This window comes from Suncus etruscus, chromosome 9, assembly GCF_024139225.1.
Source record: "Suncus etruscus isolate mSunEtr1 chromosome 9, mSunEtr1.pri.cur, whole genome shotgun sequence".
Classification (NCBI taxonomy): Eukaryota; Metazoa; Chordata; class Mammalia; order Eulipotyphla; family Soricidae; genus Suncus; species Suncus etruscus.
The window spans coordinates 30,296,715-30,315,160 of record NC_064856.1 but is presented as its reverse complement, the minus strand read 5'-3'; the positions used below and the strand labels follow the sequence as shown (position 1 = coordinate 30,315,160).

Sequence of the window (18,446 nt, the reverse complement as noted above, 5' to 3'; positions counted from 1 at the left end):
AAGTGGCTCCAAAACCCATGACCTGCTATGGAAGGGCTATGAGAGCCTGGGGTGTGGTCATTCCTCAGGGTGCTGGGATCTAACCCAGGTGCGCTTGGTGATGATACCTGCCCTACTATTACTCTCTAGAATAAATGTGCTGTGTGGGTGGCTTAGGGTCATGCGGGTCTCTGATCTCTTCTAGGTACTCACTACCCTGGGTGATAGGATTATTAGGTATGCTAGCAGCAAAATTTGGATTCTCAAACAGAGACCTTAAAAAGTCCACTAGGGAACAAGCCCTATGCTTTGTTCCAAAAGCGCTGACAGGTGTCTAACCTCCCACTCGGTCAGCAGGGGGCGGTAGAGGCCCACAGGTTGAGACCATTTTCACCATTTGGTCTGAACACAGTAGAAACTGAGGAAAAGGTGGCAGCTGACCAGCTTGAGTTGATTCGGTCCTGGGGGGGCATTGTGACTGATGATTGAAAAGTGAGCAAGAATGGACCTCCGGGTCCCACCTGTCCTCTGCTGCTCCTGTCTTGCTGTAGCACTGAAGGTCCTTGACTGGTTCACATCTTGTAGGTGGGAGATGGGAGACATCTGGCCTGACTTTAGCTGCAGGCAGGGTGGGTCTCAAAGGGCTGGAGCACAGCTCTGCATATAGAAGCCTCAGGACCCATCTCAGTGACCCTTAGGCCTCCCCAATGCAAAGTGCCAGTTTACTTTCCACTTGTGGAAGAAACAGGAGATTCCTGTTGCCTGGCCTAGCAGCTACACTGGGCAGGGCAAAACAGAGGGGCTGGTCTGCGACCCTGAGCACTGTGGCGGGGTGATGGATGGGCCAGACTGACAGTGGACATCTGGTTCAGGTCCAGACTGCAGGGCTGGAGGCTGCCAATGGCTATGCAATGAGCAGGGCCACAGAGTCCACAAGGGGCCTCTCAAAGCCAGAGTCCCTGTTTCTTGGTTTCTGTAGACAGGCTTCCTGAGGCAGCTGGGCCTGAAGTCCTTGTGTGTTGTCTGGGACATGGAGTGAATGAGTGTGAGTGCACATGTGCATCTGAGGCTGGAGTGTGTAGACACGTGTGTGTGGGGTTCATGGAGTGAATGTGTGCATGTATAGATGAGTGTAGATCTCTGTTGGAGCTGTAGATGAGAGTATATCTCTATGCCTGGGTCTGGAACCCTGGACTGAATGGTTGTGTGTGTGTCCTGGGAAGGAGGGGAGGCTTCAGTAGTATCTAGAGGGCCGATTAGCAGTGATGAGACAGCAGTCAGCTGGGGGCGCCCCACAGAGGCTCCCCAGAGCAGGGTATCTGGAGTCAAGACCCCCAGGGGGGAGTTTTCAGGGAGGGCATTTATAAAAGTGCAGGGATTTAGGCTAACTCAGATGGCAGGGGAGGCTCTGCCTATACCCAGTGCCTCCAGAGGGTAGCTCACTCACCCCTAGAACCCAAGAGGGAAGGAGGGTGGAGTCTCATGTAAACAAACATTCACCCAGGACCAGGGTTGGTGTGCTATGCCCCTTGGTGTGGTAGGGGGGATGCACAGTGGCCAGTAGCCCCCTGTCCCGTCCTAAGCTGAGCAGGCAGATACACACCGCAGAACACAGGAACACAGGTTTGCAGGCCACAAAGTTCTGGCTGAGAAGACTTGGCCTTTGGATCATCGGGATCATGAGCCTGGAAAGTTGTGGCAGAGCAGTCTTGGTCTTGGGCTTGCTTGTGCCAGAACGCCACTAGGGCACATTCCTGCACGTGAGGCATGGGGTCCCATCTCACAGCAGTTCCTGCTCATCGTCCTCAGAGCCTGAGGGGCCCTGGCGCACCTCTTCGTACCACTTGTTGGTGAGGGTCTTCATCTGGATGCGCCCATGGTGCAGATCCTACCCAGAAACAGCGTGCTGGCATCAGAGGAATGACTGAGATCAAGCTTGGGGCTTGGGGTCAGGGGTTGGGATTTAGGTCAGGGTCGGGGTTGTGATTGGGGTCAAGGTCAAGGCTAGGATCAGAGTTAGGAAGGGTAAGGATAAGCCTGAAGTCAGCACTGGGCCAGGGTCATGGTCAGGGTCAGGTTTGGGTCGAGTCAAAATCAGCTTTGGGGTCTGCTTGGGGCTGGGGCAGCAGGCTGAGCACCCTGTATGCTGTCAGGTGGGAGATACAGGACAAAGGCACGTAGTCACAAATATTCTTGTGGATGGAGGCCAAGAAAGGATGGCGGATGGTGAAGAACAGGGTCTCTAGCATCTAGCATGGTAGCTCTGTGCCCAGTGGGTGGGCATGGCCATGTGCCCTCAGGGTACTATTTCATCTGGACTCCCAAGGCATGAAGGATCCTGATGGAGACACTGTTGGCAGAGCTTATATGCTGGCCGTGACTGCCTAAGTGGGATAGGGGTTGAGGACCCAACCCTGGAGGCTTGCATGGGCAGGATGCTTTTAGGGCAACCCGTGACCCTCTGGAGGAAGGCAAGGACCCCATTCCTGAATGAAGCCCTGCTTGGAGCCCGACATGTGATGGGCCTGTCGTGATTGAGCCTCACAGTGCAGCTTTGCCAAGAACCACCACTGAGTGCCATGTGCCTGCCTGGCCAGCTCCAATCATCCCAGGTCCTTGGGGAAGAGGGAGAGCCCTCGCACCTCCTGGGTCAGGCGGCGTGTGAAGAAGGGGTTCAGGTACTTGGCATCCAGCCACACAAAGCCCTTGAGGTCCTGCCGCCGGATGTAGTGTGCCTCGTACTCCTCCTCTGTGAGCTCCGATAGGTGCTCCGACTCCACTGTGTTGCCCTTGGAGAGGAGCATGGTTGTTAGACCACTCTAAAGGCCTCCCCACCTGCAGAGGGGCTACAGGCAGAGTCAGTAGATCATGGGCTTGCCCTCTACACCTTGGAGGGCTGGGAGACTCACCCCAACCCCTTCTTGGTCCCCAAGGCTTTGCTCTGAGCAAATACCAACTGCTACAGCTTCACCAACAGGTGCTCCCAAGATGAGTAGCCTAGTCAATAAGAAATGAACTTCTATGGGGCCGGAGAGATAGCACAGTGGTAGGGCATTTGCCTTGCACGCAGCTGACTCAGGACAGATGTGGTTCTATCCCCGGCATCCCATATTGTCCCCTGAGCCAGAGCGATTTCTGAGTGCAGAGCCAGGAGTAACCCCCTGAGTGCCACTGGGTGTGCCCCCCCCCCCCAAAAAAAAGGAACTTTTAGGCGGGCTAGAGAGATGGTGCAGTGGGGAGGAACTTGCTTTCACACAGCCAACCAGATTCAATCCCTGGCACTCCATATGATCCTTTCAGGAGTGATTCCTGAGTGCAGAGCCAGGAGTAACTCCTGAGCAATGCTAGGTGTGGCTCAGACACACAAAAGCAATGTGCTGCTAGGCCCCACACAGAGCTCCACTGCCCAGTTCCACATCCTGTGTCAGCATAGCAGGTCTAGAGATTTGGTTTCAAACATAAGGAAGTGGGGTCAGGGTGTCTGCGGCCCACAGAGGAACCACATTCCCCTTCCACTCTGCTAGAGCTGCCCAGCACGGGCAGAGATCGGAGTCTGCTGGGAGTACAGGCAGGTGGAGGAAGGGGCCAGGTCTACTGGGCAGGGAATGTGCAATGGCTGCTGCCTGAGTAGCCTGGGGCTTGGGCCTGGGGCCTCATTCACCCACAAAGCCACTGTGAGCACCAGCTCCTCCACTTAGGTCTCAGAGGGAAACTTTCAGACATGAGGGGCACATGGTACAGGGCCTGCCAGTCCTAGGCTCTGTGGGGGTGGGCAAGGAGGAGCCTCCTGGATGACCTGAGTTGATCCCTGGTGCCCAGTATGGTTTCCAGAGCCTTAAAGAGTGATCCCCGAGCACAGAGCCAGGACCCCTAATTAGGCACCCCTCGGAGCGATCCCTGAGCACAGTCCCAGTCCCAGAAGTCAGCCTTGAGCACTCCCAGGAGTGATCCCTGAGCATAGAGCCTGGGGTCTGCTCTGAGCACCACCAGGAGTGATCCTGGAGCAACCCCCCCAGAGTGACCATTGAGCATTAGTCCGAGTCAGCCTGAGCCCTGCCAGGTATGGCCCCCAGAAGGGCGGTGTGGGCGGATGCTCACCATCTTCTCTGTCTTGCTGAGGTTCACGTCCTTCCTGTTTCGGCGCCGAGCGGTGGCGTCCTCGATGTCCACCAGGCGGATGAGCGGCATGGTGCAGCCACCCAGCACCAGGATGGTGAAGAGCACAATGATGATGGTGGTGGTGCCGATGAGCTGCCGCTTCTCCATAGGCTCCAGGTCCAGATGTAGGCTCAGGGCGTAGGGGATGGCACCCCGCAGGCCTGGGGACAGGGTTGATTGTGGGAGACAGCAGCTGGGTTTGTGGATACACTGTCCGCACAGCTACCTGGGCCCCTGGTAGCAGCCAGGTCTATGCCTCTGGGCAGTGGCTAGTCATAGGAAGCTTTGCAAGGCAGAGATGAAGGGCTAAGGGCAGGCATAGGGTTTCCTGAGTGGAAGGAAAGGGCCTGAAACCCATCAAGGCCCATTGTTTGCTTGCCCCAGGTGCCCACACTGAGCTGGGAAACATCCTGGTCTCCCTGATGCTAAGGACAAAGGGGGTGGTCCTGCTCTGCCCTCAGTCCCCGTGACTCTGGATTCTGCCACTTATAGTCTTGGGGTCTCCCAAGTGAGAGGACTGACTCAGCCACGTGGGCTACAGGTAGACAGGCTTATTAACCCACCCTCAGCATACCCGTGTCTCAGGGTGGAGGAGGCAGTGATGAGATGCTAAGGCTTGAGAGAGTTTAGCTGCAGGAGCCTCTACTTGGAGGAGGGAAGTTGAAGGAGAGAAGTTAAACAGCACAGGGGACCATGTGAGAACATGAGCAGAAGCATGCCTTGGACTGAACCCTGAGGAAGTCAATATAGCGGGGGTGTCAACAAAGGAAGTAGCGAAGCTGCACAGGAACCCCAGGGAAAGCAGGGGAACCAAGAACATAGCCTGGGAGCCCAGGGCAAGGTCAGAAGGAGGACGGAGCTCAGAGGGAAGAGGTGGATAGTGATGTCTGCCCGGCCCCAACTACCAGGTCTGGCTGCCAGAGGTTATGGAATCCTTGACAAAGTCACATCCAGCTTGTGGACTAAGGGAAGGAAGTGAAATCAGCAAAATCAGCTCATCACAGAGGTTGGGGCAGTGGTCAGGCAAGGGCGGGACAGGATGTGAGTGGGACTAGGTTGGTGGCATTGGCTTCTTGCTGGGAAGAGACTTCAGCTTTTTCTAATTTTTTTGTTTTCATTTTTTTTTTTTTTTTGGTTTTTGGGCCACACCCGGTAATGCTCAGGGGTTACTCCTGTGGCTATGCGCTCAGAAGTTGCTCAAGCGTCACTCCTGGCTATGTGCTCAGAAATCGTTTCTGGTGGCTGGAGAGAAGCATGAAGGTGGGGTATTTAACTTGCATGCAGAAGGACGGTGGTTCGAATTCTGGCATCCCATGTGGTCTCGCGAGCCTGCCGGGAGCAATTTCTGAGATAGAGCCAGGAGGAACCCCTGAGTGCTGCCGGGTGTGACCCAAGCCCCCCGCCAAAAAGAAATCACCCCTGGCTTGGGGGACCATGTGGGATGCCAGGGGATCGAACAGCGGTCCATCCTAGGCTAGCATGGACAAGGCAGACGCCTTACCGCTTGCACCACTGCTCTGGCCCTTTCTAAATTTTTTTTAGATATAAAACTTTTTTTTTTTTTTTTTTTGTGGTTTTTGGGTCACACCCGGCAGTGCTCAGGAGTTACTCCTGGCTCCATGCTCAGAAATTGCTCCTGGCAGGCACGGGGGACCATATGGGACGCCAGGATTCGAACCGATGACCTTCTGCATGAAAGGCAAACGCCTTACCTCCATGCTATCTCTCCTGCCCCTAAAACTTATTATTTTTTTTTTTTTTGGTTTTTGGGCCACACCCGGTAACGCTCAGGGGTTACTCCTGTGGCTATGCGCTCAGAAGTTGCTCCTGGCTTGGGAGACCATATGGGACGCCGGGGGATCGAACTGTGGTCCATCCAAGGCTAGCGCAGGCAAGGCAGGCACCTTACCTCTTGCGCCACCGCCCGGCTCCTAAAACTTATTTTTTTTCTGTCAGCCATACATGGAACTCTGCAACACAGGTGGTTGGAGGTACCATGCCAGCAGTGCTCAGGGGGCCATGAAGTATTGGGGATGGAATGCAGAACATGTGCTCAGCCCTTTGTGCCCTCTATGTAGCCCTCAATTATGGAAATGATGGGAGAAACCAGCAGAGAAAGGTGGGGCCAAGAAAGAGAGGCTGGAAATCATTGGGGGGGGGGGGAGATCAGGAGCTCTGGACATACAGCCTCACTATGTGAAACATGCGCTCCTTTGGGCTAGTATTCCCAGGTTTGCTTGGAAATTACTCCCAGCTCTGTACTCTGGTGTCTCCCGCTGATGCTCAGGATTGAAGTAGCCCCCCAACCCCACATCATGTGAAGCCTGGACTCTCTCTAGCTTACACACATGGGGCCAGAGAGGTGGTGCTAGAGGTAAGGTGTCTGCCTTGCAAGCGCTAGCGTAGGACAGACCGAGGTTCGATCTCCCAGCGTCCCATATGGTCCCCCAAGCCAGGAGCAATTTCTGAGCGCATGGCCAGGAGTAACCCCTGAGTGTCAAACGGGTGTGGCCCAAAAACCAAGGGAAAAAAAAAAAAAGAAAATATACACATGAGGACTAGGGTGAGGCTCACTCAGGTAAAACATTCAACTTGTGCAAGGGAAGTCCTAAATTTGATGCCCAGAATCACAAAAAAAAAAAAAAAAAAAAAAAAAAAAAGAAAAGAAAAGAAAAGTGGGCAGAGCCCAGCCTTTAGTAGAGGCAGCATTGGGCACAGCTCACCTGGGAATGGCTCACTTTGGGCACAACTCACCCATGGGCCAAGCAGAGAGTGGGTAGGTGATGGGTGTTCCTGGTTCTACTTGTGAGCCTGCCACCCCAAGCAAATCCTTTGCCCTTGAGCCTGAGCCTCAACCCCTGGACTCCATCTCAGCACTCACCTGGTGGGGTGCTCATGAGGTGCACCTGCTTTGCCATGACTCCAGCAAGCAGCCAGGTATGTGCCCTAATCTCATGCTTGGCACTGGATGTTGCTGTGATACTTACCGCTGAACCACATGATGAACATCATCTTGGGTGTGATTTTGTGATCACGGAAGAAATTCAGGAGGTAGGAAAGAGGGAAAATGTTCACTGCTCGGCCAAACAGCACCAGCACCTGTTAAGGCAATGTGCCAGCCTCAGAAACCCCTGCTAAGCTGGCAAAGCCTGTGGCACTCATTAAGCCACTTTAGTCCTGGCCATACCTGACCACCTGGCTATGCCACACCTGGGCACACTAGCTCCCTGAACCATGAAGCAGGGAAGACAGCTGGACTGGGAGTGTCCCTGTCCCTTTGACAGAGCAACTAACAAGGGATCAATGACAGTGGACCCAAAGGGACACTAGGAGGCCTCACAGAGGTATTTTAGGATTAATTTAAGGGTCAGATAAGTCCCTTGGGCTCTCTGCAGGGAACTGCCTGCACTAATCATTTCCCACAGGACTAGCCCTGCAGGGAGAGACAGGGAACCCTGTGTCTCTTATGCCACCCACCCTCCTATTCCTCAGGGGTTGTAGGAGGGCTTCAGGGGTCCTCAAATTTTTTAAACAGGGGCCAGTTCACTGTCCTTCAGACTGTTGGAGGGCCAGATTATAGTAAAAACAAAAATTATGAACAAATTTCTATGCACACTGCATATATCTTATTTAGAAGTGAAGAAACAAAATGGGAATAAATACAATATGTGGCCCGCGGGCTGTAGTTTGAAGACCATTGGGAGTGTACATAATAGCTGTTCTCTGCACAGAAAGGACTAGGTGAGTGGGAGTTGGCTCAGTGGGCAGAGCACTTGCTTTGCATGCAGGAGCTCCAGGTTCCAGCCCCAGCACCACATAGTCCCCTGAGCACAGTGCCAGGGGTGGCCCTAAGCACTGTTGCTTCCTGCTTCCAATAATTCAAAGGTAGGCTCCAGAAGGAGACCCATACTTCCTGCCTGGACAGTTTTCTGTCATGGCGAAGGATCCCTTGTCTCTGGGGACCCAACTGGACTAACAGTGCAGGCAGCACTCGTCTCCTGGAGGAGAATGACCTACTTGCTTGATTTTCTTCATCTTGATTCTTAGTGCAATGAGTCTGAAAACAGTGACACATACATGGGCACGCACAGACTCTGAGCTCATTAGTTTTTCCTCTTAAAAAGGGGCCATCCCCAAACTCAGGCTGAAGGTGTGGTGCTGCTTGGGCCTGGTGGGTGGGGACAGAAATCGGGATGACCCCCCTCCTACTTGCACTCCATGGCCTTCTCCCTGGACCTAAGCTAATTCCTTTCACAGACATAAACTGCATGAAATTTGGCTTGCATGCTTGGCTAGGCAACTGAGCAACAGTAGCCCTTGGCACGGCCAGTTATGTGCCAGGAGATGTGGGTGGCACTTGACATATCTCAGTTGGTTAACTTAGATCTTTACTATGGTTCTGGGAAGCCGGTATCACCATCTGCATTTCAGACACAAGGGGAAGTGGGAGACTGTCTGGTCCAAATGAGTCTACATAGAGAGTGGCGGGGACTTGTGTCAGGAACTGTGACCCAGCCAGGGCCCCTGTAAGCTACACTGCTTGGGAATGGCTTGGAGAAACTGAGTCACTACCACAGGCAGCCTCTCATGCTACTCCCATCCTTGGGGGCTGTGACCACTCGCTGAAGTCGGGTCCTACACTCCTATACATACTCGTATTTCAGGTTTCCTTAGGGACCACATTGAAGACGAGTAAACGAGCATCTGCGGCTACTCTTGGCTGGAAACCTGAGCATGTGGGGCAGACCTCAGAGTACAGAAGCAATGCAGCCTCACTGAGGAGTGGGAGACCATCTTTCTCTCCCACCCCTCCTCTTGGCCTCAGTTCTCGATGCCCAATGGAGCTACAGACAAGCTTGCTTTCAATGGTAAAGTGCTGAGGACTGGGTGTGTCTGTGAGTGGTGGGATAAAGTAGAGTTAGTAACAGAGTGTGATGGATTAGGGCCTTTGAAAACAATTATTTATGCTACTTAATTACCTCAGTGTGAGAGAATTTAGGAGATAACAGAGAGATTAGATCCTTAGGATTAGAGCATGAATTAGTGAGTGAATTCATAGTTCCTAGGAGAGAAGGGAAGGGCCTAAAAGGACCTAAAAGGGCAGGCTAAGTGCCTAAATGGTGTAACTTTGATGAGATGGTTAGGATCCTTCTTGCAGATGCTAAATATTCCAACGTCTTCTCCTCATTCCATTTCACCACCCTCCTGATTAAACTTGATTAAATTTCTCAGTTATGCTTTAAAGGTAATTTTTGCCTTTTTTTTTGGGGGGGGAAAACCCAGCAGTGCTCAGGTCTTATTCATGGCTGCGCTCAGGGATGCTCAGGGATCACTCTTGGTGGGGCTCGGAGATCATATAGGGTGCTGGGATAGAACCTAGCCAGCACGTGCAAGGCAAGTGCTCTGCCCACTGTGCTATCTCTCCAAACCTATAGAAAGTTAACAATATCGATGAATTTAAAATAAATTCTCACACCTTGATACTGCCCTACAAATCTCATTTCTAATATTTTACTGCCTCAGTCCCAACCCTTATTTCCCCCCATCTTCCCATGAAGGTGCAGCTCATGACATGAAGCTCACCACATAGAGTGATAAGTGCAGTTAGAGAAATAACTACATGGAAAACTATCATAACAATGTGAATGAATGAGGGAAAAAGAAAGCCTGTCTCGAGTACAGGTATGGGTAGGGTGGGGAGTAGGTAGATCTGGGAAATTGGTGGTGGAAATCCTGCACTGGTGAAGGGGGGTGTTCTTTACATGACTGTAATCATACAACTACAATTATATTTGTAATCACGGTGTTTAAATAAAGATAATTTATAAAAAATAAATAAATTCTCACAGTCCCAGGCCCTGACACTGTCTCCCAAAGACCAAGGACGATGCTGTTTCCCAGGCCCCCTTGATGGTACAATCATTTGGTCTGAGTCTTGTGGATGAGTCTCCCTAGAAGGGCAGGCATGGTGATCTTTAAATAATCACCCAAGGTCATGGGTATCAATGGACATTTAAGACAGAGCCATGCAAGAATAAGGGAGCATTAATATTATTCAGAATGAGAAAGAGACCATTCCTGGGTCTCTACCACTGACAACATTTGGCTACACTTCTCTTACAGATTTCTCTTTTATGGGCATTAAATTTTGACATGTTATTACCAATTACACAGGTATATTTTTTCCTTTTTTTTTTTTGCCACTGGATTTAAAATGAAATCAACTTGTACTTTGTAAAAGGAGACAACATTTGAGTACATTGAAAATTAAGAGCTAAGCAAAATCTTTTCCTAGAGAAATGACACATTCTTTTTTTTCCCCTGAGAAATGACATGCTCTTAATTTCACCCCTCTTTCCTTTTACCATGCTTGTGAGTTTTTAATGAACGCAACTTTCAACAGAAGAACGTCTATGTAGCTGTTGACTTGAACAGTTAACAGTTACATAAATGAATCCAGAACATGTGGTCACTGATCTACAAATACATAATTAAATTAAAAAAAAAAACAAGAAAAATACTTACTATGCACCAGATGACAAAGGAAATTTCAAACTTGTGAGGGAAACTAAAAATGGACAGGCCAAGAAATGCAAACACACATGTTTCTGAAACAAACCAAAGAGTGGATTATTCATTCTCAGTCATTGTCATCCAATTGTCAAGAAAACATTCAGAAAGCACTCACGAGACAACACACAGCCCTTGGCATGTTTTCCGGAAACTTCTGCAGCCAAGCCTGGGTCTCACATTTGTACTTTTATCCCCTCACTCTTTTCTCACTTAAAGTAGGCATGGACTTGCTATTCAGAATAATGAATGAGTCAGACAGTCAGACTCACATGCCAATAAATGCTTCCCCTGGGGCTGGTATTAAATATATGAATCTGTCCATTTGCTGAACACTGTGATTAGCAAGAATCCCAACTGGGGCTCAGCAGCAAAAACTCTAGTAGGGCCAGGGATGCCAGAGGACTAGTGAGAAAGGGTCTTTGTTCCTCCCCTCCTGCGATTCCAGCCACAGTCTCGGGATCAGCAGGAAGAGGCATTTCTGACTCAAAATGGTGGAGACAACGAAAGGGTCTGGATAAGTGGCCACTTATGTCTCCAGAAAGAGAAACCAACACCTTGTAAATAAATGTCTCTCCTTGGGCATTCTGGATACCTCCCAGCACAGCTGCAGACTGGCGCTGACCAACAGGACTCTTGTAGCTCATCACTGCAGTTGCTGCTTCAAATGTGAATCTTTTTAAGACACCTGGACCAGATTCTTGCCCTTTTCCTCCTTGCCCCACTGCCAATCTAGCAAACTGACCCTGGACCTCTGACTCGTTTCTCTCAGCACATGACCAGTCATTTTGGTCAAGGGTTACTGTTGTACCCTCTGTGTGTGTAACTCTGGTTCTTTCTGGTTCTGTTCTGATATGCTGCCACTGTCACATGCTGTGGTGCCCACGGAGATGAGACTCCAACTGCCCTGCATTGCCTGTGCCCACTTTCCACATCCCGTGCCAGAATGGGGTTGCCTGGTCAAGCAGGTGCTAATGTGATGGGTACAAAGAGGTTTGCTGGGCATCCTTCCTGTCCTTGACTGTTATGTATCATGGGTTTGAGTGATCCCTATGCTTTCAGGGGGACACTGTAGGGAGGCCTGCGCTGGAAGAGACTTGAGTCTATGTGGAAGGCTGAGTCCAGGCCTGAACAGCCTGTTGTGGCCACCTAGGCTGTGGCTCATTCAAAATCAGATGAGTTCCACTGGGAGATGCTGACAGTAACAGGAGTGGGTACAGCGGGGGATGGCATTAGCTGGACAGTCTCTCTGAGGTCTAAACAAGGGAGGGGCCATGGGTATCAGAGTTGGGGGAGGTCCTTGTGCCTAAGGAAATATCGATTATGGGATCCTCAGCTTTACAAGACATGTTCCAGAAGAGCCTCCCCAAGTGCCAGCCTTTCAATGCCCTCATGAACACGAGTGTGTGCACCAGAATGGAAAATGGTCCACTTCTCTCTCGCCAAGCTCAGTGCGAGTTGGCTGAAAAGTCTTGCGGTTTCTAGTCATTTCTTTTGTCTTGTTTTTAGGCCACTCCTGGTAGTGCTCAGGGGTTACTCCTACCTCTGCACTAAGAAATTATTTCTGGCAGGCTCAGGAACGATATGGGATGCTAGGGATTGAATCTGGGTTGGCAAAGCAAACGCCCTACCACTGTGTTATCACTCCAGCCCCTGTAGCATAATTTATTTAGTTTTGGGATCATACCCAACATTGCTTGAGGGATTATAAGGGATGCAAAGGATTAAACCTGGGCCAGGCATGCTCAAGGCAAGTGTTCTGAATGCTGTACTCTCTCTCCAGCCCCACTATCAAGACTTTAATGATCTGCAGTTACAATCCTTATTTATTTTTTTTTTTTTCAAAAAACTACAGCCTTTTCACCTACATCCATTAAGATCTGCTTCAAGGAATATATTTGAGTAAAATGTTCCCTGCTACTTTTTTTGGGGGGGGGGGGGGTGTCACACCAGGCAGTGCTCAGGGGTTACTCCTGGCTCTGTGCTCAGGAATTACTCCTGGCAGGGGTTGGAGGACCCTATGGAGTGCTGAAGTTCAAACCCAGGTCAGCTGTGTGCAAGATTTTCTGTGCTATCACTCTGGTCCTGAATGCCCCTTTAAAATAATCACAAAAACAAGGGCCGGGGGCCCGGAGAGATAGCACAGCGGTGTTTGCCTTGCAAGCAGCCGATCCAGGACCAAAGGTGGTTGGTTCGAATCCCGGTGTCCCATATGGTCCCCCGTGCCTGCCAGGAGCTATTACTGAGCAGATAGCCAGGAGTAATGCCTGAGCAACGCTGGGTGTGGCCCAAAAACCAAAAAAAAAAAAAAAAGGGCCGGAGAGATAGCACAGTGGTAGGACGTTTGCCTTGTATACAGTCAATCCAGGACAGACGGTGGCTTGAATCCCAGCATTCCATATGGTCCCCTGTGCCTGCCAGGAGCGATTTCTGAGTGCAAAGCCAGAGTAACTCCTGAGTGCTGCTGGTATGACCCAAAAACAAAAACAAAACAAAAAAATCATAAAAACATAGGTCTTGAATGTTCACAATTGAAAGCTGCTGATACTTTTGGGTCCTACCACAGTGGATGTTCAATTTCCACTAGTTGCCTCTGGAGTTTGAAAGTGGGAGTATCAAGGGGAGTATTTTCTGGGTAGACCCTGCCAAGCCCTGCTAAGAATTTATCCCTGCTCTGGGCAGGCCCAGCAAGAACACGGAGAACTCACCACACAGAAAGGCCACGGTCCTCAGCGTCTGCTGCATGAGGATCTGGGTGACAGGGGACAGGTTGTGATGCGTGTAGTGGGACATCACGATGCCAGAGAATAGGATAGCCATGATGCCTAGAGAGAATTGTAGGTACAGACATAAGCCAGGGCAGCACTTTTTTTTTCCCCCAAACTCAGTAATACTCAGAATTTACTCCTGGCTCTGCACTCAGGAATCACTCCTGGTGGAGCTCACCATATCAGGTGTCAGGGATTGAACTCCAGTAAATCTTAGGCAAGGCAAATGCCAACCTGCTGAATCTGCTGTACTGGCCCCAGGGTATCACTTCTGATGAAATGAGTGAAGGCCTGGGTTTAATCCCTGGTAATGCCCCTATGCATACACACATAAAAAAAAATCCTGCACCTGCCAAGTGATACACAAGTATTAACCACACTTCCCACATGTCCCTGGCACCCACAGCAGCCAGCACAATAAGAAAATGAGAAAGCATAAAGGAAGTAACCCTGAGATCCCACTGATTCATCAATCCTGGAGCTCTGGGTGCCTATGAGCCTCATTCTCTCCTTTTTAGAAAGCAGCCATTCAGAGAACAGTAAGGGGGACACAAGGACACGGAAATGAAGGACACTTGGAAAGGAGAGAAACAAAAGGGAGGAAAGAGGAAGCCACAAGTATTCAGTTGTTTAAAACACAATGAAGGAACAGAGCAACAGGCTGCACTGAAGGTGCTTGCTGGCTAGGCTCAAGCATGAAGTACTGCCAGAAGACCAAGTCAAAGCAGAGCCAGAATCTGGGTCAATTGCTCATCAGCAAACAAGCTTGTAATGAGACCCCAGATACCCAGGGAGACACTGGTTACCACCACATGTCTGGAGGCACTGGGATTAACTATGCAAATAGCCAGTTCTTTCACTAGCCTGTTATGAAAGTTTATCTTCAAGCCATAATACCAGAGACATGGCTCAATGGGCAAAATGATGAGCACACACTTTGTTTTTGTTTTTTGTTTTTTTTGTTTTTGGTTTTTGGGCCACACCCGGCGGTGCTCAGGGGTTACTCCTGACTGTCTGCTCAGAAATAGCTCCTGGCTTGCACGGGGAAACCATATGGGACACCGGGATTAGAACCAACCACCTTGGTCCTTGATCGGCTGCTTGCAAGGCAAACACTGCTGTGCTATCTCTCCGTGAGCACACACTTTGAATACAGAGAGCCTGAGCTCTATGATTCCAGACCATTCCTGGACAAGATGTTTTTTTTTTAATTTTTATTTTTTTAAAGCAAGTGTGTTCTGAGACCAAACTGGAAAACAAAACTAAACAGAAGCAACAAAAACAACTAGGTCTGGAAAGATAGCATAGTGGTCAGGTGCTTGCTTCGAAATGTGGTCTACCTGGGAACCTGGGCTTGATTTCCAGAATCTAGCACCTGCCAAGAGTAAGCCCTGAACAGCACTGGGTATTAAAACAAATCAAGGGGCCGGAGAGATAGCACAGTGGTGTTTGCCTTGCAAGCAGCCGATCCAGGACCTAAGGTGGTTGGTTCGAATCCCAGTGTCCCATATGGTCCCCCTGTGCCTGCCAGGAGCTATTTCTGAGCAGATAGCCAGGAGTAACCACTGAGCACCACCGGGTGTGGCCCAAAGACCAAAAGCAAAAAAAAAACAAAAAACAAAAAACAAAAAACAAAACAAAAACAAAACAAGGGGCCAGAGAGACAGCACAGTGGTAGGGCATTTGCCTTGCACACAGCTGACCCAGGATGGACAGTAGTTCGATTCCTGGCATCCCACCCATATGGTCCCCCGTGCCTGCCAGGAGAGATTTCTAAGTGCAGAGCCAGGAGTGACCTCTGAACACCGCTGGGTGTGACCCAAAAACAATGAAAAACAAACAAACAAAAACCCTAGGACACCATTATATCTATGGCAATTTTTAATCAGCAGTGACTTTAGATTTCATTATTTTGCATATTATGGCAGTGCTCAGGGGCAGCTCCAGCTCTAGCTCCAGCTCAGGAGTCACCCTGAGCAGTATTCAGGGTTAGAAGGACTCCAGTGCAAGCCTGTGTTCCATAAAGGAAACCCAGTATCTACAGTGAGGTACAGAACTAGAGCAGTCACAGCACCAGCTCTTGCCCAGTGGCCCCTGCCCTGAGCCTCCACTGCTGCCCCTTGCTGACAATCCTGCACGCCAAATTCATGCTCCCCACCCCAAATCCCTAGCTCATGTGAGGCTCATTTCTCTCCTTCACATCTTACCTCTGGCCCCACTAGACTGTATGTGTGCTGCCTCGCTCACTTCTTGGCTCTGCTGCTTGCAGCCTGTGTTCTCTGGGTGGCCTTTTAACAGGCTGAGAAAGCGCCACACTTGCACTTGGCATAGTACGTAGGTTATTTGTTAGCTCTGGGAAGGTTCCAGAAATGTGCTATTAAAATGATCAGAGCATTTCCAGAGCCAAAAATAACCTAATGAATCATACCAAACATGACACTTCAGAGACTAACAAACCTGTACTGTGCTCATGATTATTCCTTGTTAAGTGCTTGGGGCTACTCCTGGCAGTGCTTAGGGACCATGTACTGTCAGGGATTGAACCTGGAAGCCCTGAGTGCAGTAAGTATGTGCTCAGTCCACTGGACTGAGTAAATCCCTTTTATTCATTTATTTATTTGGGGCTTGGGGTCATACTTGTCAATTCTCCAAGGTTACTCCAAGCTCTATGCACAGGACCCCTGCTGGTGCTTGGGGATAAGCACTGCAAGGGCTCTGCTGCAACGGCTCAAATCCATTTTTTTATTTTTATTATTTGTGAACAAGAAAGTTTTTACTGGGAGTCAGAGAAATAACACAGTGGGTAGGGCATTTGCCTTGCACATGGCCAACCTGGATTCAATCTCATATGATACCCCAAAACTGACAGGATAAATTCTGAGAGCAAAGCCAGAAGTAACCCATGAGTACTATTGGGTGTGGCCAGAAAAAAAAAAGACAGGAAGTTTTTACTGAAACTTTAGGAAGATGAGGAGAAGAGGGGAGAGAGGTGAGAGGTACATGTTCAAAAGAGAACACCAGCTTCTTCAGTGTGGAAACGAGCAAGCAAAGAAACATTGGGACAACAAGCAATTTAGTTGTTTTTGTGGGCCACACCTTGTGATATCCAGAACTAACTTCCGACTGCACTCAGGGATCACTCCTGGTGGGCTCCAGGGATCTGGGTTGTCTGCATGCGAGGCAAATGCCTTCCACACCCACATTGCTCTATCTTCCAGACCCTCACCTGGTCTCTTTTTTTGGCTGAGGGAGGAGGATTCTGAGCCATAGGGCTCTGCACTTTCTCTGCAAAGTAGGAGTGAAAAACCTGGAATAGAGAGTGGACAGAACTTCCCCTATCCTCCCTGAGTTGCTCCCTCCTGCGGCCTCTGGGCACAGGGTTCCCAGCTGACCCCACAGACAGAAGACGTGGTGCCCTCAAAGAGAGCTCTGGCATCTCTGGCCCAGGTCATGCTCAAATCTGCACTAACCCAACAATGGAAGGAGAGATCCCAAGTGAACAGACAGGCTGCTCCTAAAGCAGGGCAGCATGGCTGCCTGGAAGAATCTGTTGTTAGTAGCAGAGGAGCCCCTTAGTTCTGGGGTACCCTATGTTCTTACTGTGACTCTGGACCTGCCCTTTGGACCAGGCGACAGTCAGTCTCAAATGGCTCAAAGAGCTCCTAGTATCTTCACTGTGGGGTGGAAGGAATCCTGCTTTACACTGGCATGTAGTTACAGTCTACTGACAGAGCCCCTGAGTTCATGGCCCTGATGTCTCAACAAGAACCCCCACCACCACCACCCTGGCAAGCTAAGAGCAGGAAAAAATGATGCAGAAACAAGGAAAAGTCATCAATAGAAGCAATCTGAGAGATGGTGGAAAAGCGGACACAGAACAGAAATGCTATGAATATGCTCAGGACTGAACCTGAAGAGGAGATAAAAGAAAAGCTAAAAACTGGCAGAGGGATAGATGCACAGGACACAGATCAGGAATGAAACACAATGGACAGGACAAAGTAACAGAATGGTTTGGGGGGTGGGGGTGCTTGCCTTGAATACAGCCAATATGGGTTCAATCCCTGGCCCTTATATAGTCCTCCAAGCCTGCCAGGAATGAGCCAGGAGTAACCCCTGAGCACTGCTAAGTGTGGCTCCCAAACCAAAACACACACACACACACACACACACACACACACACACACACACACACACACACACACACACAAATTAGAATCAGAGAGATAGTACAACAGCAGATAGGGTGCTCACCTTGCACAAAGCTAACCTAGATTCAATCCCTGACACCCCCACAGGGTCCCCTGAGCTCCATCAGGAGTGATCTTTGAGCACAGAGCCAGGAGTAAGCCCTGAGGACTGGTAGGTGTGGCCCAGCCATCCTTCCCCCAATGATTTTCTTTTCTTTTTGGGTCACACCAGGCAGTGGCAGTGCTCAGGGGTTACTCCTGGCTCTGCACTTAGAAATCACTCCTGGCAAGCTAGGGGGACCATATGGGATGACAGGGATCAAACCTAGGTCTGTCTAGGTTGTCCACATGCAAGGCAAATGCCCCATTGCTGTACTACTGCTCCCCGCCATGAATTTCTTAAAAAGGGTAAGAATTTAAAGGATTTACCAAATTTGATGGAAGTTAAGAACACATAAGCTATAAACCCAGAAGGCTCCATAAACATGGAACATATAGAAAGAACCACATGAAAATACCTTCCAGCTGTGAGGGACTGAGTGCTCAAACATAGATTGAGTGAGGTGAGTGCTCCAACACGATGTCTGCATGCAAGAGGGGACCTCACACAGGCTACATGTGGCTGTTTCTGACCAAGTCAAACCCACTTTCAGACCCAGCACTGCATCCCCGGACACTTATCCATGTTAAGTGTCCTAGTTATACCCTGAGAGGTCTAAAATGTGAAGTTTCAGTCTCAGATGCCAAAGTCTGTGGTCATGCCAGGCTTCCATAATCACAG

The 18,446-nt window shown here is 50.0% G+C and overlaps 1 protein-coding gene across 1 annotated transcript in view; it reads right to left on the bottom strand.

Annotated features, from left to right (window-relative positions):
- Positions 1-1,032: 1,032 nt before the first annotated feature.
- SLC9A8 (solute carrier family 9 member A8) overlaps positions 1,033-18,446 on the bottom strand; it is a 101,204-nt gene continuing 83,790 nt past the window's right edge. Inside the window, exons 11-16 of the mRNA XM_049781369.1 lie at positions 13,416-13,532; positions 10,663-10,745; positions 7,125-7,236; positions 4,078-4,298; positions 2,622-2,768; positions 1,033-1,867 (exon numbers count right to left, since the gene is read on the bottom strand). Of these exons, the coding sequence (XP_049637326.1) occupies positions 1,760-1,867; positions 2,622-2,768; positions 4,078-4,298; positions 7,125-7,236; positions 10,663-10,745; positions 13,416-13,532 (788 nt within the window). The 3' untranslated portion in view covers positions 1,033-1,759. The remainder of the gene's footprint in view (positions 1,868-2,621; positions 2,769-4,077; positions 4,299-7,124; positions 7,237-10,662; positions 10,746-13,415; positions 13,533-18,446) is intronic.